The sequence below is a fragment of the Dermacentor andersoni genome, chromosome 6, assembly GCF_023375885.2.
Source record: "Dermacentor andersoni chromosome 6, qqDerAnde1_hic_scaffold, whole genome shotgun sequence".
Taxonomy (NCBI): domain Eukaryota; kingdom Metazoa; phylum Arthropoda; class Arachnida; order Ixodida; family Ixodidae; genus Dermacentor; species Dermacentor andersoni.
In genome coordinates this window covers 62,665,312-62,690,424 of record NC_092819.1, presented here as the reverse complement: position 1 = coordinate 62,690,424, position 25,113 = coordinate 62,665,312, and the positions used below count along the sequence as shown (strand labels likewise).

General features: G+C 49.2%; 1 protein-coding gene across 2 annotated transcripts in view; it reads right to left on the bottom strand.

Moving 5' to 3' along the window:
• The window catches only part of LOC126522754 (uncharacterized), a 690,505-nt gene that overhangs the window by 345,694 nt on the left and 319,698 nt on the right, over nt 1–25,113 (bottom strand). Inside the window, exon 1 of one of the 2 annotated variants that reach the window (XM_072288756.1) lies at nt 17,164–17,268. The exons of the other annotated variant lie outside the window; for it this stretch is intronic. Coding sequence (XP_072144857.1) covers nt 17,164–17,253 — 90 coding nt within the window. The 5' untranslated portion in view covers nt 17,254–17,268. Of the gene's footprint in view, nt 1–17,163; nt 17,269–25,113 lie in introns of those variants that run through there. 2 annotated transcript variants of the gene reach the window in all.

Sequence of the window (25,113 nt, the reverse complement as noted above, 5' to 3'; positions counted from 1 at the left end):
AGACGAAATCGTGTGGTGCAACTCTCCTTGTCCAAAGACGGGATTCCACGTGATCTGAGGTGATGCCCCACGTTTTTAACTTTTACTGTCGAACGCGTGGATAACGCGGTTTTCTTATAGCGCACGCGGCAGGTCTCTTCCTCTGTTTCCTTTCGATCGATTTTTATTGCTCCGCGTAGACCCCTCGCTTTCCGCGATGACGGAGCCGGCTTCCTGAATTCCTCCTTGCAGTCATCCCGACTGCGCCATAAAAACTTATATACCATCGTCAGTCATCCCGAGACATTCGGCTCGAATACTCGTCGCCTTCGTCGCCATCGACTCGTGATGCGTCAGGTCCCGTAATCGAGGGTGAATGCCCCTTTACGTCCGCGCAACATTCGCCAAATCTTCGCTTGGCCTGCAGCTTCGTAGGTTTGGGTTTGCAATCTCCTTCCCGTGTACAGCTTTCGTTCGTTCTGTGCACGCGCCCTGTAAATAAAATCAGTTTACGGACATTCTTTCAAACTATGTATATATACACTCTTAAACAAATGTACACCCTTTGGAGTGTATATCTGCCACACAACAATAATTGTCATCTGTCTTGTCCGCATTTCCTTTCTTTAATGCTGCGAGCCTGGTACTTCCGAGTCACAAACGGCATACGCGTTATCAGCATGACAGTGCATTCTCGACAGGAAAGTAGCGAGCGCAGCGTCTTCAAGGAAGGAAACGCAAGCAAGGCACATGGCGATTATTAAGGCGGAAGGCTTTAATGGCACATTGTCAAGGTCATCTGCCGTTAGCAGAAACTGTTACAGCTTTCCGGCCTCCTGATTGGTCTCCTCTGTGTCGTGACGTCACTGTCGCTAAGCCCAGGTGTGCCCCTCCTGATTGGCTCGCGCGCGTGACGTCCCTGTCCTCAAGTGCGGGTGTCGGGGTGGTTCGGCGCCGCGCGGGATGACTCATCACATCGGCACGCATGGCGGCCGTGTGTTCGACGGTGCACCCTGACGTCACTGCCGCCAGGAGCTTAAGGTGGCCTCCCGATTGGGCGCTGTGTGGCCTGACGTCACTGTCGCGAGGTGCGCGTGGCGACCGTCTGCTTGAGTGTGGTGTGGAGGCGGCGGTGGCGGCAGCTTACGTTGCGGTATCGTGTGGGAAGGATGCCTCGTCTCGCCAAACCAGTGTCTCCCGACACGCGACGTGCGGCAGCCGCTGAACGCAAGCGGCGCTCAAGAGAGGCTGAGCGTATACGTCGCATGCATCATGGCGGCGAGGCGCGTCCGACACCACAGAGTCCAGGGACGCGACGGGCCAACGCAAGAGAGACAATGCATTTGAAGCGACTCGCTGCATCTCCGGGTACCAAGGCACATGAAGCTCGGAAGCGCTGTGACCGCCATCTTGCCCCGGCAAGCCGAGCAAATACAAGTCCATCGGGCGAAGTGGATGATGAGGATGGCCAACTACACCCCGACACCGCCATGGAAGACGCGTCTCCTCCTGATCCACAAACGGCGCTGCAACAGTTCGGTGCTGAAAAGCAGCCATCCTGGATGTGGACCAACTAAAGCATAAGGAGTTCACCGGCCATGAGTTGCAAGCCAACATCCTCCCAGATGACAGATTTGAAATGATGGACTCAGAAGACATCGAAACGATAAACATAGGCGTAAACGACGTTGCAGGCATTTAATAAACAAACAAATATTCACATAATAGTGTACGAGTTGTGTGCCTCCGTGGTGTTTTCGACGCAACAAATAGCCATTGGCAATGGTGTCAGGCTTCCGCTGTTTCACACTTTAGTCTCGACAAAGTGTCTTCCGATTTTTATCGTGTGGCAGATATACACCCAAAAGGTGTATACATTTGTTTAACAGTGTATTGCCGGAGATACGCCTGTAGCCAGAGATGTACGTCTTCATGAAGTCTGAGCTAGACCTTATAGCTTGATCCACAGATATAGCTAAAGCTGCAGCGCGACGAGCTATACGACGAACTACAATTGGTGGTTGTGTTACGGCTAAAGCTACGAATATGGAGCTATTGTTGCTATTGTTACGCTCAGGGCTGTACCTCCAACTACAACTAGAAATAGAGATGCAGCTACCAATAACCAGCTGTACAGCTCTGTCGATATGCCAGGTCTACAGATATATTTCGATGGTATAGCTGTAAATGGCTCAAACTTAGATTTAAGGGCTGTAATGTGCAAAATCGGTGCCAGCCAGCTCTGCTTACCCAGTCGTTTGATCAAGTAAAGCTATAGATGTAATTGCTGCGAATTAACAAACAAAATGGCATTGACGAAGACATAACTGAAACCGGCGTCAGCAGTCGGTTTCCTGCACGCCTTCTTCGCCGAGACATGGGCCTCTAAGCCTCACTTCATCTGATATCACGGACAGAGCCCAATAAATATAGTTATTAATCTCACCACAGAACCATTGCAGCCGGCCATTTTGGGTATATTCCTTCTCAAGAGCAGCAAAAGAAGTCATTCCTCCCTGAGGACCCTTAAGATGAAAACGCCTGATTCGCCGCGCTGTTGTTCGTGGGAGCCTCTGAAACCTGCAGATGTCTTCATCTGCACACAGAAAAGTGGCCCTTCGCACTTTCTTCGCCCCACTGCTTTCCAACATGCTAGTGGACAACAAAGCCGCATTGCCGCAGTGCCTTGGGCGAGACAGTCGACAACTCCTGTTGGGCCACCGTAATCGGCGAAAGAAAAGGAAAGACCCTCAGGAATTAGCATTATTTCCCAAATGAGCGACTCATCGAGTGAACGTGGGCAATCAACGTGACTCTCGTTTTCGAAGAAAACCGGCGCTAGTCCTGGAAACACCTGCAATTACATTTATGGAACCCCGAGATACGCCTATACAGAACAACGACGGCTGTGAAAGCTTCTGGGAAAAACGGCGGATCTGTGGAGCTGCTAGCGGAGCAAATTGCTGGACGCGGCAACTAATGATGTCGTTCACTGCACGTCAACAGCGAGATCCTCGACAGCCCAACGTTCGGTAGCTTTTTAGTTGTGCTCGTCATTCGTTATCAACGCATTCCGTTACGAGTCTGAAGGCGATTGAAGGCCGGTATAATAGGCACGTTTGTATAGCGCAGTTCCACGTGAGGACGTTCACACAGTTTGTCGGCTCGATATGCCCTTTTTGCAGAACTGCGCACTAGAGAAGTGGAATGGGAAATTGGTAGAGTTGCTTTCACACGCGCATGGTGCAGAACTTCGGGCGTTCACCTATGCGTAGTAAACGCCAACTGAATGTAGAGATAGCTAGGGACGCTGCCGAAAGTCGAGTAACATGTTCTTGCTAAATTTTTGAGGTAACTTCTCGGGAAATCTACGAGGTGAAAGAAGCTTCCCGCGTTCGAACTGAAACGTATATTTCATGCCTCAGCTTTTCTCCATTCGGCGTTTCACAATTTCACAAGCGGATCCCAGTTTTTCAACACGTTTCTTTTATAAAAGTGTATGTGCGTTTGCACGGTTACACAATTAGTGCTAATGCACTCATTTGTACTAATGTATACTAACCTGCGCATTTATTGGGTGCCTGAAGAAAATAACGCATTTACATGAGCACTCGGGGATTTCACTTCATTTCAATTATTTCTTTCAAAGGGTACATACACAGTGCGCAAAAGAATGCTGGACCAATAGCCGAAGCTAGTTTAAACCCGTATTTTATCTATTGCGAAAGAAAAGCGTGTCATTGCACCCCCCCCCCCCCCCCCCCCCGCCTCTTTCCTACATGTAGCAAAATGCTACAAAAGTGTCACATTTTGGTCGCCGTAAAATGCCCCCTTTACAAACTCTCGAAAAACTTATTCCGGTCTGACTCAATCCTAAGGCCATCGCCATCAAAGAGTAGAGACAGGCAGAAATTAGTTGCAGAAGCTTGATGTGGGCGAGTTAGTTTTGCATGCTTGAAGAAAAGAGCGCTACGAAGACGCGGACTAAAAGAGGAACATGTACGACTAAGCGCCTTGTCCGTCCTACATGTTCCTCTTTTAGTACGAGTCTTCGTAGCGCTCTTTTCTTCAAGAAATTAGTTGTTGTTAAAAGGAGTAGAAACATCGCGCTTCTCCTACATTCTGCTTCGGGTTTCCTAAGATGGCAGGCGCTTACGTAGCCTGTCATCTCGACACGGTAGCTTCAAGTCTGAACTTGTCGAACAAACGAGTTCGACAGAGCTCATTACAGGTCGTCGACACCTCGAAAGGTGGAGGGCTTCTTCAATCGAAAACTTCTTTTTTTACATGCCAGACTTGCGTTATACACGATTCTACCGCGCATGCACAACAACCTGAATACAACCTGAACAGCTGCTATGCCTCCCAACTGCTTGATATCGGTCCGTGCAAGAACACACAGAGTCGAGCAATGGCAGTGAGAAGAGCTTCCGCATCCTAAAGCCCACCTTTGGAAAATCTGCCGTTGCGATCGACTGAGTAGCCGGGTAACCTTCGTTCCTTCTTCTCTCGTCTGTATATCAAGTCTGGCCTGCTCTGCTCCCCCTCTTCTTCCCCCTCGTCTCGTCTCGTCGTCTCACTGCCCGTCTAAGATCCAATCTGCGTCGTGGCCCCCGCGAGTCGTTGAAGGCATCACGCGTAAGCACAGACGGCCGACCGGAGAACGTGCGGATGCGCATACAATAAATTCGCCGCGCTAATAGGAGAGAAAGAGCGGCGAAAAGCGGCTTTCGCGCGGAGATAAAAGAAAATAAAAGCGAGGTGGCTGGGCTGCTCGGTCAACGGCATTCCATGCGGGAGCGAAGGCGAACACGACCCGTTCCGTTCGCTGGCCGCGCCGCGGAAAGGCTCAGCGTGACGGTCGGCCCGCGTCGAGCCCCAGGAATGTACGCAGCCAGCGGGAACCATCTTTACGCATGTTCCTGCCGGTAAAGCGAACACAACGCTGCATTACTCGGGCCGATCGGAAGGCGAGTGCGACCAGGAAGACAGTGCGAACGAACAACATATAACAGTGGGTGCGGGAGGGTTTCTCGATAGGAAACTTCGAGCACGCGGGAGTGAACGAAAGTCGAAACAGTGCACCGAAAGCATTGCCAGCGGGGACACCCGGTGACCGTGCCTTGGCGTCGCTGGAACTTCGCTGGGGCTTTTGTTTAAAGATGCGCTACACGAAAGGAAGGGCAGGAAATAGCTGACCCGCCGCGGTTGGTCGGCGCCCATGGTGTTCTAATGCTATGCTGCAGCCCGCTGAGGTCGTACTCTGACAAGAGGGTAATGGTAAAAAAAAAAAGCACCCGTTCATTGAAAGAGAAATATATAAAGGAAAGACGGGGAGGTTATTTGTTGATGTTAAGGAACACACAGTAGAAGGGATCAAGCATGAAATTAAGCGAACACCAAGAAACTGTAGGTGAAGGCCACGGTGTAATGCACTTCATGCGAGGCGGACCGCCACGTCAGGGCGACCAGACATCGACAGAAACCCCTCCTCTCACCCGATATTGAAGGCTATGGATGTCATTATTGATGAGAGATTCACAATATATGCCGCTGCCAAAAATGCAGATGGAACTACTGTCTCTCAACTGTGTACAAAAATTTTGAGGACGCTTACGCTTCGCCTTTAAGAGTGCAACGTGACAGCATTCAAAGATCCCTGAGTGCTTCTCAAGCCTCCCGGCAACTGTAGCTTATGTAACTGTACACCGGGAAACTCTGGCGGCGAACGATATGCACGAAGGCGAGCTTTCTGGCAGAAACGCAGAATATTGCGTGGGCCGATTCCGGAGGTTGCGCACAGTCACACACACACACACACAAAAAAAATATATATATATTACACAATGTTCAGGTTACTGCTATTTCTCGAACTTTTTATGTTTCAGTCTGAGAAGTGTTAACGTAAAAGGCATGTGCAGTCGGCGTTTTGTTTCATTACGTTGGTTTGTGGGCTGTCATTCTCAAAATTCCTAGAATGACTTTGTCAAGAATGCAATACAAGGCATGAGCAACTTTAGGGATAGAGTGGTGTGGCAATATAGCCCTCATATACCACATGTCATACTGCTAGGCGTGGCATGCACATATACCTGAATATACGCGGGAATTCTCGCCCACGGGGACACCGGATGCCGACACCGGATTTTTTTGCGACACGCGCCCTTAACGCTGTCACATTAATATGCATATAGTTTGGTGTACAAAAATATTTAAAGGTTTACATGCACCAGCAAATTCTAAAGAACGAATAGCGGCATGTGCCACCACCACGTTTCAAAGAAAACGTCACATCATCATCATAGTCATCACCACCACCACCACCACCGCGACAATTGCAGCGCATGATCTTTCAGTATACGCCTAAACGTTGCCACACCCGCATAAGATACGGCAAACACTGCAATAATTGAGAAATGTTACTAAGACGATTCAAAACGTTTGTTTGTTTTTCGCTTTAGTCCCAGCGGAAGTCAAGGCAGTCCTGGCGCCAGAAAATGCAACCACTGATGCCAAACTCACGCTGTGTAAATAGAAATATAGAAACACGAAAAATACGTTCCACACAGTATTGTGGCACATTTAATAAAATGGTATAAAACGATTCTTTATAAATAGCTTGCTCTATTTTCATGTTTAGCCGCCACGGTGGCTTAGTGGCCGGATTAGTGCTTGCGAGCACGAGGTTGCGGGTTCTATACCCGGCCGGCAATAAGACCCATTCCAATTGAGGTGAAATGTAAAAAAAAAAAGGAATAAAAAAGAACTTTATATACAGCGATTTGGGTGCACGTTCAAGGACCGCAGGTGGCCCAAAACTAATATGGAATCCCCCCACCCCTTCCTTCAGTTCACTGTGGCGTTTCTTGTAGTTTCTGTCGCTTCGCAACGTTAAACCCGACAATTCTTCTTTCTCTAATTTTCTTAGCATTTAGATTATTACTTTTTTTTACCATGAGAGACTAACTATCGCGTACGCTAGGCAGCTTTGCGGTGAAATAGCCTTCTCGTAATGAACGCAATTCCACCACCACCCGCCTGCATATATCCCTCTGTCCATTTGGCTCTCCGCGTGAGTTCAGTATGTGGCTTCGCGCAGGTTCTCCTTGGCTCGCCATCCACTTCGGACCCCCCCCCCCCCTTCCCCCTGTAGCCTTCCTGCCTCCCTGCTCAAAAAGAAAAAGAAAGAAAGAAAGAGAATGAAGAGAAATAAAAAAAAAAGAAGTAGAGAAGAAGAAAAGGGAGAGAAAAAGAAAAAAAAAGCAAGCCACCTCATCGGAGCGGCACCGGCGTCGATGCAGGCTCGTCCCGTTCGTTATAGCGGGCGCCCCCGAGAATCGCCTGCGGCCAGCATTGGCCCAACGGTCGACCGGGAAACCAGCTCCACGCATGTGCCGTGACGCTCGAGAAGAGGCATACCGCAGCTGCCGCAAAGCACGAGGCCACGACAGCAATTAACAGCAGTGCGAAGTAAGGTGGGGTGCTGAGACGGCAAACCACGCGAAGCGTATATAAACTTCTGGCGGCATTTTCTGTCGCGGGGCATCGCTCGCCGCCAGGGTGTCAGTTTGTTTTTTCGCGGAGCGGCGACTGCGATGCAGTCGAGGACCAAATGTATTTCCTATTTCTTATGGTCATTAATTGTGTTATCGTACGCGTTTATGATATTATAGTAAACATCGCCTAAGCGTTAAATTGTCTGTGGCGGACGTCAGGCGACTCCCAAGCTTGGGATACTTCTGAAAAGCGTTCGATTTTTTTTAATACAGTTTAAGGTGGCTGGCTACAGCTACGTGCCTCATTTGTTATGGAATATTCACTGCTAGTATATAGCCGGGCGTTAGACATTTTACAGACTGAGTTGCCTCCTTATATACACATCCTTCTGCCTATACATAGTCCACATACATTTTATAGAAAATAGATGTTTAAATGTGTAGGAGCTGATGAACCTCTATAGATGGCTTATAGAATACAGATAGTGACAGCAATTGTTTGTAAACAATTATTGTACATTATACATAAAAGACTGCAGACTTTCCCGAAGCTGGCGAGAAGGAAACAAATTAATAGGGCAAGCTACAACAGGGGAAGTGCAGCTGATTTATCTCCACCCGTTTGGCTTCAAGAAATGTTGAATGCGCACATTAAGCAAGTGGACGTAGCAGGAAACCATCTAAATCACTGTTTTCCCCTTTAAAGGAGTTAGAACGCCTGAGTATTTATTCGCGTCGTCTTAACCAACGTAAAGTTGCAAGACAGGCGGTTTGGCGAGAATGACCGAGAAATTGGTTGAGCTGCAGTCACACCTTAGCACGTGACGTAACTACGTTTGTTTCACATATAGTTAAATCACGAGCTGGAGTAGCCACGCAGTGAAAGCCTCCTCGCGCTTTTTGCTATAGTTCAGCCGCTCTAGCTAGCACGCACAGCCGTTATATAGCATAAAGTGAGCAAAACCACTTTAAGCGCTTTCTTTGTTTATACGTGTAAATTATCGCTAGCGCGTTGAGTTCATATCAAGTACTGCGAGTGATGCGACGCGACTACAGCCGAGAAACGGCCCGAGTTGGTGTATACGTCAGCAGAGGCTTAAGTAATGGCAAGGTCAGGCGAGGAGAAGCAGTGAGAGCTAGTTAAGCAAGAAAACAATGACGAATAAATTTTCCGGCAGGAGGAGACGTGCACGGCTGGAAGATAGCTGTCAAGATAACGTCAACGCGACATCAACACAATATAAACTGAGAAAGCAGCGCATGACCAACACGGGGTGTTAGTGGGTGAAACGGTAAACAGCTGGTCGCTTACTATTCGTACACCTAAAGTCTGTAGTGCGCACTATATACATAGCCTGCACTCTTAATCTCCTTGGCACATACGCTTCGCTAAGTAAATGTAACATATTTGCAAATGTGTTCTTGAACGTCGGTTATAATTCCTACGGTCGAGCTTCTTGCCGCTGTCACAGTACTTAACTCAACATGTTTCACTCATCATTTAGGACATCTTAATTTTGTCCCCCTTAGTTACACCAACTAAACGAAACTTATTTCCTAATAGATTATTCCATTTACTTGGTGGAACTTATGTCAAACTAGACGAAGAGTTTCGTTGGATCTTTATATATGTACTCTCAATGGCCCCTCAAACGCTATGGAGGAGCCAACGCCCTCCCCTGGAACCACATCTATTATGCAAGCTTAGCTACACCTAACCACAGGCCTGTATTTCAATTTCTGCACTGCACTCCATTCTAGAATCGCCTGGCACAACCTCTCCCCGCACAAAGGGGGAAACCAAAGCGGCGCAGGAGACGAGAAAACAATGAAAAGTGGCGCGGGACTCTCCGGAAGCGATCGAGTATCGATCGCTCTTTTGTTCTCCCAGACGTTTCCTCCTCCGTCGGCTTCGTCCTCCTACTTCTTTAGTCACCGCTGCCTTCCGTCCGCACGTAAGAAACGGAAGAGTCGCGAAACCGCCAGTGCACGTCTCTCGCGGCCTCCCGCAGCCGCCAGCCCGCATCGGGAATGTTGTCCGTCTTCTCCCGGTTCATCTTCGGATGGGGCGAGCTCGGGAGCGCGCACAACACTGCGGCGCGCGGCATCGTCGGCGGCGGAGACGCCGCTTTCTGACAGCGGGGCTCATTTATTCCATGAGGGGAAACACGCACCTCGTTCCTTTCTTTGACGTCGCCTCGCCCATCAAAGATGGGACGGCTCGCCCGGGCAGAAACAAACAGGCCAGCGCGGAAGCACGCCGCCGAGTCGGCTATCCGCAGCGTATATCGGAAGGCGAAGTGTTTCTTTCGTCGAAGAGGAGGAGGGGACCGCCGATGAAACGCGAGGAGGCCGAGGGACGGTTGGAGGCTACTCGAACTTGGCCCGTCAACCTCCTGTTGGAAATGGCATCGCTAGCCCGCTGACCCCTTCGCTGTTCGACGCCCCCCCCCCCCCCCCCCCCCTCCGTCTCTGTTATTTTGTCTTCGGCTACCTCCATGCCCTCTTCTTTCTTCAGTCTATCAGTAGTACCAAGCGCGACGCTGGAAGGAGAGTGAGAGAGGGGGTGTAGGATGCACCGAAGGGCGGAACTGGCCTTGTCGAGGAACAAGGTACATTCTTTTTCGTTTTCGCTATGAGTGCAGCGGAAGGCCACACGCACGTGAATAGCACGACGAGCTTGTTCTGGCGTCTTGGGTGAGCCTGGCCCCGTGCGTTTGCCAGAAAAAAACAAAAACAAAGAAAGTGTGCCAAGCAGTCTCAAGGAGGAACGCGGTGGGAGAACGCTGGAAATGTGGGGTGTGAACGTGGAGATGAACGCCGACCGCAGTCTATGGACGTGTATATTATTTAACGCGCTGCTCTGTCGAACGCCTCATGCCGGCCCACCGTCAGACTCACAGTCCCCTTCCTGTACTTGTGAGATGCTGTTACCTGGGCCTGGGTATATGCGAGTGACAACGGTGCAACGTGTCCTGAGTATTCGGCTCCATGTCTACGGTTGAAATCTATAACATTATGTGGCTGTGCCCTGGTACTGTGAATATTAGGCACAAGATGTCCACGGAAGTAAAACTAAAGCTTAATGTTCCAGAATACTACATTCGTTGGGCGACGGAAAACAAATGCGCCAACTCAGTGTGCATCACACAGGGCTGCATGCGTTTACTTGATGCCACTTTTGTTCATCTTTTTCACTACGCATGTCTTACAGCAAATCTCCCAAATAAAATAGAGGGAGGGGGAGGGAGAGGGGATCGGAAATAGTGTCGTTATTTTCTTTTCATGGCAGGGTTCAACCAGACGGTGTGTGTATAACCAGTGTAGAGGGGAGATCTTGTGCACGATATTTCAATCAAGGTACTCATGAAGATCACCATCTTCATCATCACCATACATGCAGGATGAAGGCCCCTGCGAACGATCTTAAATTGCCCCTGTGTTGAGTCAGCTGATTCCATACGATACCACCAAATTTGCTGATTTAATCCTGCCACTTGTTTCTAGGCAATATGTGACTGCGTTTAGCTTCACTTGGCACCCACTGTGTAACGTCTACAAACCGCTGACATTTGTTCTACGCATTACAGGTAGCCTATAAGAGGTACAGCCCGCCTGTAGATGAGTTCGTCATCGAATGTTACAGGTGTCAACGTAATACCTGTGGCTAAAACTACGGAGACCAAAATTTAGGGCGCACATTTGTTCTACCGTCGCGAGCAGTGGCTATTCAATTAGGCGAAGAGAAAGTACTCAGTTCGGCCACTAAAGAGTGCCGGGGCAGCCCATGGTCACACGTTTTCACGCACATCGGCACAGGATCGTAATTATCGTACGAACCGAGAATCTACGTGGGGCTTCTCCGTCTCGCTTCAGAAAAGCAGGTTCGCCACCATAATAAAATTTTCTGAAACGCAAATGCATATTATGCATCTTTATTAGCCACGTGAACTTACATATAACAAGTAAAAAGCAGCATATTGCGCTCCCGACGATGTCTTTGATAAGTGTTTTGTATAGTTACTGTCATTGAGCCAGGAAGTACACTTTGTAAGCACAGACCAGGAAAGCCCAGTAATACAAAGGTTGTGGCAAACAATCGGAGATGAATTTGCGAAGCTTTTTCTTCTTATGAGCTGTTTACCATCTCCCTGGCCACCTTCGCTAATAATATGCCCGACATCACGATTGGCTGAGGCCATTGTTTCGAAGAAAATTTTAAAGAAGATTGTCGTGAATGCGAGCCTACGACGCTGACGGCAAGCGCCGGTGAAACAAAAATGAACTTTGTAGCCTAGCCCCGCTATTCTCATCCCAGCCTTCCCTGAATGGCGGGATCTCCTCGTCTCACGAAGAAGTGACACTCCACATTCCTAGCGCCCTGAAAACCAACCGCTGACGTCGCACGCGACCTCGAAGTGGCAGATCGCGCGACCCGGCTGGCTTCTCGCGCGCTGTCCTTCGCGCGCCGCGGCGTCCTCTTCCTCTTCTTCGCACTATGTCAATCCAATTTCAAGGTCCGCGGGACCGCGAAGCCGCTCGATCGCTCACACGGACTCCCTCGCTCACGGGCACCTATGCGACCACAGACAGGTACACACATATACACACCGAGAGGCGGGGAAAAAGAAAAGAGTATGTCACGGCTGGCTGCGGTCGGCGCGGGAAGCGTCAAGGCGCCTATGCCTATACCGAGGAGGAGCGCCGAAGAACAACGCGGAAATCGTGATCTTGAGAAAGGACAGGGAAAAGGAGGGGGGGTCTTGTATGTAGAAACGTAGGCAGCGTTCGAGGAGAGGCCGAATACTCTGGAATAGTGCTTGCCGCGTACGAGAGCGGATGCCGAAACTAAAGGCGAAGAAGTGAGGAGGAGAGAGCGGGCAGTCTTCGTAAAGGAACGGGCAAGAGAAGCGGGCCGCAATGAGAAAGAATCGCAACGTTAAAGAGGAAGAAGAAGAAGCAGGGAGGACGACAGTAAGGGACCGACTTTCCGCCGGTGACCGCTAGCTGGACCGAACGGGGCAAGACGCAGGGCGGAGGACCGAACCGCACACGACGTCAACGTTCACGCTCAAATGAACCAAGACAGTGTGAGGGGGCAACAGGGTAAAAAGAGTATAAAGAAAGAACGAAAGAAAGAAAGCGGAAGGGGAGGATATGAGTATAAGCTAAAGAAGGCGGTCGGACCAAGAAGCAGTTCGGAGCTATTAAGCACGGGCATTAGCCGTGCCTGCCCTCGAACTGAAACACGGAAAGTTGTCGCCCGTCGGGTTAATGTCACCGAGGCTCGAGGCGGTGACGCTTCGAGAAGAAGCCTTCAGACGAAGCACGAGACCCAGAGGCCACAGTGCGAGGAAGTAAGCGCGCTGACGCCGAGGAAGCGTCGCACCGAGACGAATCGACCCGGCCGGCGACAACGACGTCGCAAAGTATGCCGCCGTTATGGATGCTCTCTCGTCGGGAGAGGTGACGCCTCCGCGGTAATTTACTGTCTTTGGTCTCCCGTGCACTTATTACGTTTCTTTCTTTCTTGGCATTCTTGTGCGGCGCTTGCTGAACGTTGCGGCTCCAGAGCGACCGTAATGTGAAACTCGCACGAGAACAGAGCTTGCTGATGATGCTCTGGTTGAAATTAAGAAAGAGAAGTGCGTTTGGGAAGCGCGTGTAGGTGGAAGAATTGATATCCGGCGCTCTATTAGAGCCCGAATGTAAAGCTAGAGAAATGCATACACATGGCTTTAAGTAGCACAAAAGTAGCGCTACCCGAGGAAAAGATAGCCATTCCCGTCTGTGCTGTCTATGCCCTAGAAGCCAGCGGTTCTATGTTGTAAGTACTCAATTAAAATGTTTGCTGTAGAGAAATGTATATGTGTGGCAGAGAGTCATTTGGGACTATGGGACTTCGAAGTTGCAACTACACTGTGGACGCGGTTAGGACATGGCTGGAGTAATTGGTGGGCCTTTTGTACTGCACGCGAATTAGCCTGGCTGACGGCGATCATGACAGTCAGAAGTAATAAGCGAAGGCACCGACGTAATTGTGGTGGCCCTGGTGACTCAAGCTGCGAGGAACACGCCAATGATTGACTATTGTCGACCGCCGCTCTTACCTTAGCGCTCGGAAGGCGTTCGTTGCATCCTGAGTCTTGGAATGCACGATGATGTGACATCTGAGCACTGTCAATGGCCAGTGGCTCGAGCTCACAAATTTGTGTGTTCCAGTCTTTATTATGAAAAAGGAAATAACGAAGAAAGCTACCTAACTTAGAGCAACAAACATAGCCTTAACGAACACTTCATTGAAATTTAACTATTTATATATCGAGAACTACAACCGGACTTATAAATAGTGCACATGAATACATTAAGAAGGCGTTATAAAAATACAATGTTCTCTCTTTACAGCAAATGTTCAAAGAAATATTAAAATTAATTAAATACAAATCATGACAAATATTGCCTTTAATGTGTGTGCCAAGGTGGCACAGAGCCAGAAAATAAATTCGAAGAGTTTATCGTATGTGTCACAGACCGCTGACAAAACAGAAGTTGCTCTTCTTTTATCGTTACTCTAAACGGATGCATCTACGAAAGTTAGGTCACTCGTACCTGACTGCCATGTTGCAAATCAGAGAGATGGCGCATGCAGGCATCTGCATTGACTCAGGACTAAAGTGCCGGGGAAATTATCACCGAAACTCAAGCACTCGCCAAAAAGCCTGCTTAGTTGTTTGGGTGCCTGACAGGAAGCAGACGCCAAACAATTATTTCAGAATTAAATGTAAAACGTCTTCTATACTTCGGCAATTCTTTATTAGCAAGTGTTTAGTGCTCTTACTACAACGAAGGAATTGGTTATTTTCGTTCAACATTTTTTATTCAGACTGTGCTTACATTAGGGGCCATAGGGATGATTTAAAGCTGTAGCAGAGGGAGAATAGAGAAAGTGAAATAGGGGAACATTAGAGTTAGAGTTAGCTTACACACACGCATCAATCCTCTCTTACACGCACCCAACACACGCGCACACACAGCACACGCACGCGCACATACACACGCACACACGCGAAAATCAAAAGTGCATTGACGCGAGGATGAGGCACGCGCCAGCCCTGACAATCCATCACTCACTCCGGATGTCATCAAAAAGAGCGAAAACGACTTTACAGCGCCATGTGCAGGCGTCGGTGTCTGGGTCAGTGTCCCAAAACCTTTTCGCCAGAGGAGGGCCGATTGTCAGGCCTATCCATTGTGACTGTCGTCTCTAGAGAGCACAATGAAATTACTCGATCACGACTGCGCTAGGCAGACCACAAACAATACCATAGTAACGAGACGGGCAACACCAAAGCAACGGAAACACGTAGGCTACGGATTCGCTGCAGGGTTCTCTTCGCTTGCGTGTTTACTACTTTCGAAGCATCACTTGATGCTTTGATACGTGTTTAGGGCCAGGAAATAAACAGTTGTCTTATTTAACTAGTACACATGCGCGAATGAGATCATAAATAGTGTCATGCAGCAAATATGTTGCCTCAACAGCAAACGTACCGTGTTTCTAGCTGCGCGAAATAAGCCTCGCTCCTGATCGGTGAATTAACTGACACCCTAGCGTAATTTTGTTTCCTTCATTTGATTCTGAGCTGCCGGTCGTGTCTCACGGGCCAACGTTCTGCGACAGGCTGAATTGAAAAGGAAACGGGTGTCGAAGATCGGACGTCAGTCAAGCAGTCGCCAAGCCGCACCGGGAAGTAAGGTTGTCAGACAAGGCATTGCTTTGACGATGCCGCCGGCGCTGCCACTGATATTTTCACACAGGCATTTCTCGCCGCGCAAGCTGTCTGTGAACGCAAGCTGAGATCCGCGCCCCCCATGTGGGCATCGTGTCAGTAATTCTTTTTCCTGCCTACGTTTCTCAGCTATTCCCGTATCGCAGTTCAGGAATACAGCCATGGAGAACAGCGTTCTCAGTTGCTTCCTGATACGGTGCCAGTAGAGTGGTTTCGCTGTGTAGTTTTATTTTTATTGCGATAAGAAGCTGCAGCTCGGGCTGGTCCTGTTGAAGCGCGTGTAAAACGGCGAAATTCTCTTTGTTCTATTATTAAACTGATATCAAATATGTTTATCGCATTTAAAGGCTAAAAAAATATTCCTGTGACTGTTCCAAACAAGCTTTTTTTCATTTAGGTTTGCAAAGTACTTGCAATAAGGTGTCAAAAATCAGAAAATCTGGAACGAAAAAAACCAGAGGTGCGCAATTCGGTGACCGGACGTTGCACAAGCAGATGTCGAAATCCCGCCAATAGTTCCATCAGTGCCTCTCAAGAGGTCATAACAGATTTAATGCGCGAGTTTATAGGTTGCCTGTTTTGTGGAACAGAGTTTTGCAAAATTCAAGCAACCTGTGTCACAACGAAATCCCTAAATTCGTAAATAAACGTACTCATTCGACCCTTTTAATTGCTCCACTATAAGAAAATTGCAACACCAGTTCTGGTTGTGAAATTTGGTACTTGTAAGCTTAAAAACCAAAGTCTTCAAACAGGTGTTTCTGAGAAGAGCAGTAGAAACTATGCAAAGAAATGCAGCGCAATTATTTTTAGCAAAAAACAACTTGTAGAGAGGAACGAAGCAGTATGTTCTTCGACCGTTGTTTATGCTCAACAATCATACTGGAACATTTATGTGTATTGAATGCAGTTGAACTAGATTTAACGAAGTGATGGCCACGATCGAATTATTTCCTTAAACCGGGAAGTTCGTAAAATCGAGAAAGAAATATTTCGGTCCTTCGAAATATAAAATTGTGACGTAGCGCCACGCAAAGGCTACCGCGGCATTGCATTTGCCGCTAATCTAGCCATCTGTCGCACAAACCAAGAAATAACGAAAGCAACCACCGCTGCCCTGACCGAGACGGTGTTGAGTCGGCTACTCCGTGCATGGACACGGCGTTCAGCCTCGTCAAAATAAAGCTAGGGATGTGACCATGGCGCCTAGATGTTTTAACGCGATAACTGTAGAGCGCACGTTCGAAGAAGAACCCATCTGTGTGAAAATTAGAATGAAATCACCGCTTTTTCACTTATCTATTTCAGAAGAAACTTCATTAAATCGAGTGCGGCGAAGTTTGTTTCGTTAATTCTTGGTGATGATAACATTGGGCCCTATGGGTACCTGCCGAGAATGTAAATTTCTTCGTTACATCGGGAACTTCGTAAAATCGGGTTTCATTAGATCGAGTTTTAACTGTTAGTTTTAACGACATCGGAGTTTGCTTAATTTCGGGCAGTAAATACCTCGTTACCGACTCGGAGCGAGGCACAGCTGTTATTGTCCCGCCGCGTCTGCCTCCGGCAATATGTTTGCGAATTGTCAAGCGCAGCTTTGCAGCGACAACATCTCCTCCTGAAGTGGTATTACTCGCACGGAGGCGAGCACATGGCGTTTAGTCATAAAGCAATTTTATATCAAGAATGTACCCCAAATCGAAGAAAAAAAGAAGAAAAAGTGAACATGCAACACAAGGTCTCTTTTCAAATTATAGCCAGCGAAGGCTATAGCTTGTCGAAGAAGAAGCCTGCGCTCTCCTTGCCTCCCTCGACTTTCGCCAAATGTTCAATTTATATTTTTCGTGAAAACGTCGACGATATCATTATCGTATAATAGTTGCATGGAGTCGCCTCACCTTATCCGCCGAGCCGTTTCGAAGTTTCGGTAGCGTCGCCGTAGCTCCTGGATTCAGGCTTTCATGACGCACAAGGTCTAAGATCCCCATCGAGACATGCGGAGAAGGACACGGTTTCCTGGAAGTGACGAGTAGCGGGCGTCTGGGCACGGATGATGTCATTCCAGCACTTGCTTCTCCGCGCCAAGTTAGTGCGCGATGGACGAAGAAAGCACCGCTGTCAAAAGCGGCGCTTGAGCCTTGGGTCAGAACACTGCCGCGCCTCCCTCAGCCATTGAATGTCATTGATATACAGGCTCGAAGCAAAGCATGTGACAGTGGACGAGCGCCTATCTGACGTGGACTTGATAGCGAAGCGCAGTGAAGGAAGCGAGTGCGACGGTGTCCTCAGCTCTGCTTTTGGAAGGGCATCGATGAGTTGATTGCGTTATGTCGTGCAAGGGTGCACCTTGTTAGCGGCTGAATAGGACTTGGGGACGAGTACTCATTCGTGCATTATTCAGGTTCTCTCACGTGTCGTGAAGAAGAAGCCTACACAAGCAGTCTTGCAAGCCCAAGGCACATAACCTCGAAGCTGACGGCTCTAAAGTCAGATTTCCCGAAGACTTTCTTCTAGAGACCAGGTCAAAGCCGCTTAATGAAACGTGCCAGCTATGATAGCAACGTGTATCACATTACAATGCCCGATTTCAAAATTTCCAGCTTGTTTCCGCTCTCGACGTCGATCGCGACGGCTTAAATCGTAAATACTGAGTTCATGCGGAAGCTCTCCCTCAGCCAGTGACAGTCAACGCACATACGGTAACGATAAACTAAAAGAGCCGTCGGTGTTTCCAAGCAGGCACTAGCACATAATGCCCATCCGGAACTAGCGATGGTTCCTCGCAGACGCAAACCGACAGCGGCGCTCCAAAGAACACAACCGGAACGGCGAGGCAACACAGCTATAGTCCGCACACGGCACTCATAAAGAAAGTCCCATCACCGGAACGCGTCAGGCGCATCGTGGACAAACAGCACGAAAGGTCCAGAGGAACGACGAGATGCGTGTGGCGCACTAGGTGCGTAGGGAGGCGGCACCGACAGCAGCAGCAGCAGCGGGAGCACGATCGAACGCGGCGCCTCGCCGGACGTACGTCTCGGACGCTGCCGAATCCACGTGGTGGGCTCGCCCAGCGGCGGCGGCGGCAGCAGGGCTCTCGCGAAACGAGTCGCAATGTCTCTCCAACGGTGCGCCGACCGTTCGACTTTATTCCGCGCCGTCGACGCGGCGAGTGGCAGTGGCTCGCGGCAGGCCAGCACACCGGCGGCGGTGGCGGCGAACGTCGGCGGCAGTCCGGCTGTTCCGCCAGCTGGAGGAGAAGAGCAAGAAGAGCAACCGCTTCTCTCGGCGGCGGTAACGCGGCGGCGGCGAGGAGATTCCGCGCTTCTCCCAAGTGCACGCCGGCCGGCACGGACGGCAGCAGCGCAAGGAGCACTTCCTCAAACAGAGTCCTCACGTGGCCGGGGATGGCCCCGACGGGAGCGTCCTTCCGAAACAAACAGAATCAGCGGCGAATCTCGGAAGAGGGGAGCAGCGTTCGCCGAGGAGGCATACGATGGCGGAAGGAATGGAGGAGGAGGTGGGATGTAGTGTAGCTTGGAGGTCTTGGGGTGTCCTCCCCCCTGCCTGCATAACCCAGCTCGTGCGGCGGTGGCACCAAGAAGCCGCATGCGAGCGGCGGCGCCATCATCATCAAAAAGAAAGCCAGTGGTAGCTCGACATTCCACCGTTCTTGCTCGTCCCCTTGGCGCACGGCGTCGCCTTCTTCCTTCTTTCATCCATATATGGGCCTCCCTGTCGAAGCCCCTCAACTCTCCTTCACCCGCTTCTCTCTTTCGTTCTTCGCGAACGTTCGAACCGAGCTTTCGTTCCCCGAGTGAGCTGCTCCCCCGTTCCTTCTGCGCTACCCTTTAATAATCGTGTTTTTTCCTCCCCGATTTGCATACCACGCAACGGAAGGCACGACAGCGCGCGCGCGTGCGTTTCATTGCGGGGCTCGTTCCATCCGCTCGCCGCGCTGTGACCCTCACTCTCTCGCCACCTTCTCTCTTCCCATGGTAATCCACGCGCGGGCGCGTCCACGCGCTGAGTGCCTTGTTCTCTAATTTGATCCCTGTGTACCGGGACGCGCTAAGACGGCACGGCCGGGGCGCAGCGCGCGCTCTCTCGCGTGCCGGGCTGTGCAACGAGAGGGCGAAACGAAAGGCGCCGCTCTCCGAGTTGTCGTCGCTTAGCACGGTGCAATTACGCTCGGCCAGCGGTAGACCACACACGCACCTAAAGCGGTACGAGGGAGAGAAAAGAACAACCAAACGGGGGATGTGCAGGCACGGCTGACTTGCGTAATTAAGCGCGGGTAAAAACGGGACTTGGGTTCCTAATGAGAGTCGCGCGCCTTGCCTTCCTTCGACATAAATATTGAATAACGGGAGCGCCTGCAACGGCAAAGTGCGAGAAGCTGTAGACAGGTTTAAGGAAGGGAAAAATTAACAAGGTTCAAGAGTCGGAAGTTTACACGGGCTAGTGAAGACCGGACGGGCTCACGAACGAGTGGACGAATTAAGTGGTTGAATTGAACACGGAAGGGCAGTCGAATAAATGGCAGGCCCCGCATCTGTTTAATTGGTCGAATAACTGAACATATTGAGTCACTTTATGATTGTACTTTGCGTCTCAAATCCAAGTCTTGCTACAAAACACGCGGTGTAGTGTATATAGGTCCTAGGAATTTTTTTACGCCACCTGGAATCTTTTCATCGCGTAGAAATCAACAAATAAGTATGATATTTGTGGCGTGCTTCTTGCAGCGCTTTTTTAATCAAGAAATATTTTCTGACGATGTAGAAACATTTGTTTCCCATAAATAATGCCGAGCCCTGTCAAAATAACATCGAAGCATTTTATTCATCACCAAGCTACGTCTATTTACATTTCCCCTTGTTACTTCCAGCAACCGCACTAACGTCTTGCTCAATGCCACCGCTTCCTCTTCGTTTCTGCATATTTTCCTATTCACTCAAGTTTGTGTCTAGACTCGGAGATAGGCTCTTAAATCTCAGCTATGCTCGTCAACATGGGGCGGCCTGAATGCAAAGAAGACGGAAAGGCAGAATATGAAGAACCCCCACATATCATGCGACCCGGAAGGAGAGTTTTAAAAAATGAGTGGCGCATTTTCGGGTGCCAAGACATCGCAATCGTTGCGTGTGCTGCCGGAAATCGCGTCGACACGGCAACGCTGTGCTGCTGGCCGGGGCTACTTCGCCATGGCGGGGAACAGGAGCCGGGATCAGAACAAATCACGTGATCGCGTGAGAGGAGCTTGATGTTCGAGGGCTCGGAGGATGAACGACTGCGGCCACCGGGACTACAAGGCAGACGCCACGAGGTCATCGCGAAAACCATTCTCTGCGTGCTTTTGGAGCTCCTATCTACGACCATACGTATACGATGCGTGCCTCAACTGGCCAGTCGCGTAGCGTTTGCGTGCAGCATTGACTGATTTACGTGGTGACGATAGTATAGTAATGGTCTTGATACAGGCTGGTTGAACAAAACAGCACGGCAAGATATTTTCTTTTGCTGAACTACTCTTCTTCTTCTTCTTCGTCTTCATTTTTTTTAAAATGTAGATTGCAATCACCATGCTGATGGCAATGCACAATCGCAGATAAATACGAGCTGTAAGTGTAGGGAAGCTATTCGTATAAAGTAAACGTGTTTGCACCCTTAAGCATGCTGGTTTGTCCCATGGTTAACACGCTTACCTTAAGGCTGTGAACATCTTTGCCGTACACGACAGCGAGCTCAGACTGCACCTGTGATCACAGACGCCGCAGTTACAAGCTGCGTGCTAATTGTGACCACACACATCATCATCATCATCATCATCATCATCATGGTCACGCCCACTGCAGGGTAAAGGCCTCTCCCATACTTCTCCAACTACCCCGGTCATGTACTAACTGTGGCCATGTTGTCCCTGCAAACTTCTTAATCTCATCCGCCCACCTAAATTTCTGCCGCCCCCTGCTACGCTCCCCTTCCCTTGGAATCCAATCCGTAACCCTTAATAACCATCGGTTATCTTTCCTCCTCATTACATGTCCTGCCCATGTCCATTTCTTTTTCTTGATTTCAACTAAGATGTCCTTAACTGGCGTTTGTTCCCTCACCCAATCCGCTCGTTTCTTATCCCTTAACGTTACATCCATCATTCTTCTTTCCATAGCTCGTTGCGTCGTCCTCAGTTTAAGCAGAATCCGTTTCGTAAGTCTCCAGGTTTCTGCCCCGTAAGTGTATAACAGCAGTGGTAAGACACTGCTGTTATACACTTTTATCTTGAGGGATAATGGCAACCTGCTGTTCATGATCTGAGAACGCCTGCCAAACGCACCCCAGCCCATTCTTATTCTTCTGATTATTTCAGTCTCATGATCTGGATCCGCGGTCACTATCTGTCCTAGTAGATGTATTCCCTTACCACTTCCAGTGCCTCGCTACCTATCGTAAACTGCTGTTCTCATCCGAGACTGCTAAACATTACTTTAGTTTTCTGCAGATTAATTTTTAGACCCACCCTTCTGCTTTGTCTCTCCAGGTCAGTGAGCATGCATTGCAATTGGTCCCCTGAGTTACTAAGCAAGGCAATATCATCAGCGAATCGCAAGTTACTAAGGTATTCTCCATTAACTCTTATCCCCAGTTCTTCCCAATCCAGGTCTCTGAGTACCTCCTGTAAACACGCTGTGAATAGCATTGGAGAGACCGTATCTCCCTGCCTGACGCCTTTCTTTATTGGGATTTTGTTGCTTTTTTTATGGAGGACTACGGTGGCTGTGGAGCTGCTATAAATATCTCTCAGTATTTTTACATACGGCTCGTCTACACCCTGATTCCGTAATGCCTCCATGACTGCTGAGGTTTTGACTGAATCAAACGCTTTCTCGTAATCAATGAAAGCTATATATAAAGGTTGGTTATATTCCGCACATTTCTCTATCACCTGATTGATACCACATATAGCCGCAGCGAAATACCTGACAGGAGACATTGAAAGCGATAGCTGTGAAGGCTTATTTCGCGCAGTTCTGGCATCTCTTCCGCAGCTATCGTGTTTTACTTGCGCAAAGAAAGCCGCCAAAGAAAAAAAAAAAAACTTCATCTGTCCCCCATCAATGAGTGGATATTACCCATTAAGTATAACGGTGTTAAGCATGACAAAAATTTGACACGTTTTACACTGAGAAGGCCATCTGCTGCACATTTTGCACACGCATGGCTCTATCCTTTCCAACTGAACTAGTCTTATCCTTCTGACGCACACTCCAGTACAAAAAAGAAAAAGAAATAGTTGTTTTTTGTGGCGCATATCTACAAGTGACGGTTCTGAGTAAGGAATATTTCACCACTACCTCACATTTGCGGGTGTCCCCCTATCACTGTAAAATAATGTGCATCCCTAAACGTGCATATGGGTGCACATCTGTCTATAACTGACACCATTACACATTAAATCTTTAGTAAAAGGCGAAATAATAATACATGGATTTGAGGAGAGTGAACGATGCGAGTTATAAACAAATCTACGCTCTTATCGCACCCAATTTACACCCTCATTCACTTATAAAGGTTTAAATTATTTTATAGTGTACGGAAGAATCGAGGGTTCAAAAGACCCAATAGGCATTTAGCCCTGCGTTGAACAGCAAATAGAGAAACGGCGAGAACCGGATGAGCCGAAATGTCTACGCTCCTGACGTTTCTAAAATGGTGATAATAAGCTAAGCGAGCCTTTAAGCGCCACTGTCGCACAGTGGGGCTTAAGTGTCCTTGACTAAGCGAAGCGCTGCTATACGATCTTTGGTCAGAAACCCTTGTTCCTTCTAATCCCTGAAATTACATATCACACATTAAAAAGATGTATACCTCAAAGGTGTAGGAGGCAATTGCTTCTAGGCAGCCGACGCCAGCTGCCGTAATGAACAAACATATAGCCATAATAGTCCGTAAACGCGCAGATCGCCTGATTGAAATGAAGTAATTTCGCATGCTAACTTACGCGGGTGCCGTGCACGCCTAGCGAATCGTGGTGCCGCCGAGTCGTGTGGTGATATTCTGTGACTTTCTCTTGTAAGATATGGTTACCGATTACAGCATTACTGGTCACGAATGCGATGTTAAGTTGTTTGGTAAAAAAGCGCATGCCCATAGTGTCAAGGCTACGTATTTCGCATTGAGAACTCGCTTCCCAAGCAAAGTATTCCGGCACAAAAATAAGTGAGATAGTACTGGCTTCTGAAGCTGGCCAGCTGGCCTCGTGTTGGCTGTAACCTAGTTTTCAGCACTGAACTGAGAACCATGCAGATGTCCACAACCATAGGAAAAAAGAAGCTCTGCAAAGAGACATTGCTGCAGCTACAACGATGAAAACACGGGCGTTATCCGCTTGCATCAGAAAGTGCTCTCCGACGGGAATCGTTCACGGGCTCTTAGGCCGAATTTGGGTCCTGCCCGGCCCATCGTCTCTGAAGCGTCGCGACGCTGTTTCCTAAGGCTGCAGGCGTCTAAAAAAAAAAAAAAAAAAAAAAAGAAAACAGAGGACGTTTCTGCAAGATGTCTACACGCAAAATAAAGACGTCCAGAAGAGCCGATATGGGAGCCACTCATCTACGTACCCGGCTGACCTCGCATACGAGCCGGACAAGGCATTAGCGTCACGCCTCGATGGAAGGAATCGCATATAAAGGAGAGGTTGACGTTATCTTTGCGCGAAGAGAAAAAAAAACTGAAAAAAAAAACTTGTGAAGACGCACAAAACGAAACGGGAAGATGTCAGGAAAAGCTTCCCGATAAGACGATCCACGAGCTGTGCATTCCAATCGCACCTGGAGACGAAGAGAAAGAAAGAGGATAAAAGGTCACGCTCCGGCAGATATATAGACGCCGATAGTGCAACGCGCCCCAAGATGCCGCCCGCTTAGACGAAGAAGAAATAACAACGCCGCACCCGTGGCCGCAGTGGAAGGACAACGAAGACCACAGAAGCGACGCGAATCTGAAAAGACAGAGACGCAATTCCAGGTGACGAGGACGGACAGCCACCGTACACTCGCTTCTTCTTCGTTTACTTATTTTTCCTTCTTCTCCGACGCGGCGACAACGACAGGCTGGGTCACGGAAAAGCTAGCCAAGAATGCTGCCGCCGCTGCAGCGAAGACACGACCACGGGACGAAGACAACGGTACCGCGCTTTCACAATCTCCCGGGGAGGCGGAGAATGTATACACTATATCGGCTTCGAACGGAGTTGGGCACTCAAGACTCGCTCAAAACAGGACTGGACATGCGCTGAAGGGCTGTCAGACATGTAGTATGCACTAATTCTTGCTTTTATTCTGCGGTTCTTCCACAGTTTGGGTCATGGTCACAGCCTGCGAACACTGGCCCTGCCTCGAGTGGTGTCCCCTCTCCACAATAACTTCCGAGCTTCGATTCTGGTTTCGGACCGCGGTGAAGGAGACGGACGGGGCGACGGTGGTTCTACGTCGACTTAGGAGTGGCAGGGAGTCTCGCTCCGCGGAACACAGTGAATATCTCGGCTGATATATGCATGTGCGCAGCGGCGGAAGGGCCGATCACGAGAGATCGTCCCCGTAGGCAATATGGAGTAGTCGGACTCGGACGGAGTCATCTATCACCGTCAGCACTGCACTGTATTACAGTTACAGAAACGGTGCGCAGGAGGAAATGCGGGAGAATAGGGGAGGCGGGAGGGGAGCAGGAGTTTCCGAGGTCAGCGCTTCCGTCATTTGCGGTTGCAGGATTGCTTCGTTTTATTCCGAAACTTCCTCTATACGATGTCGAGCCAGCGCGTACACGTGCTGTGCGCTAGGCGATGTGGCGGC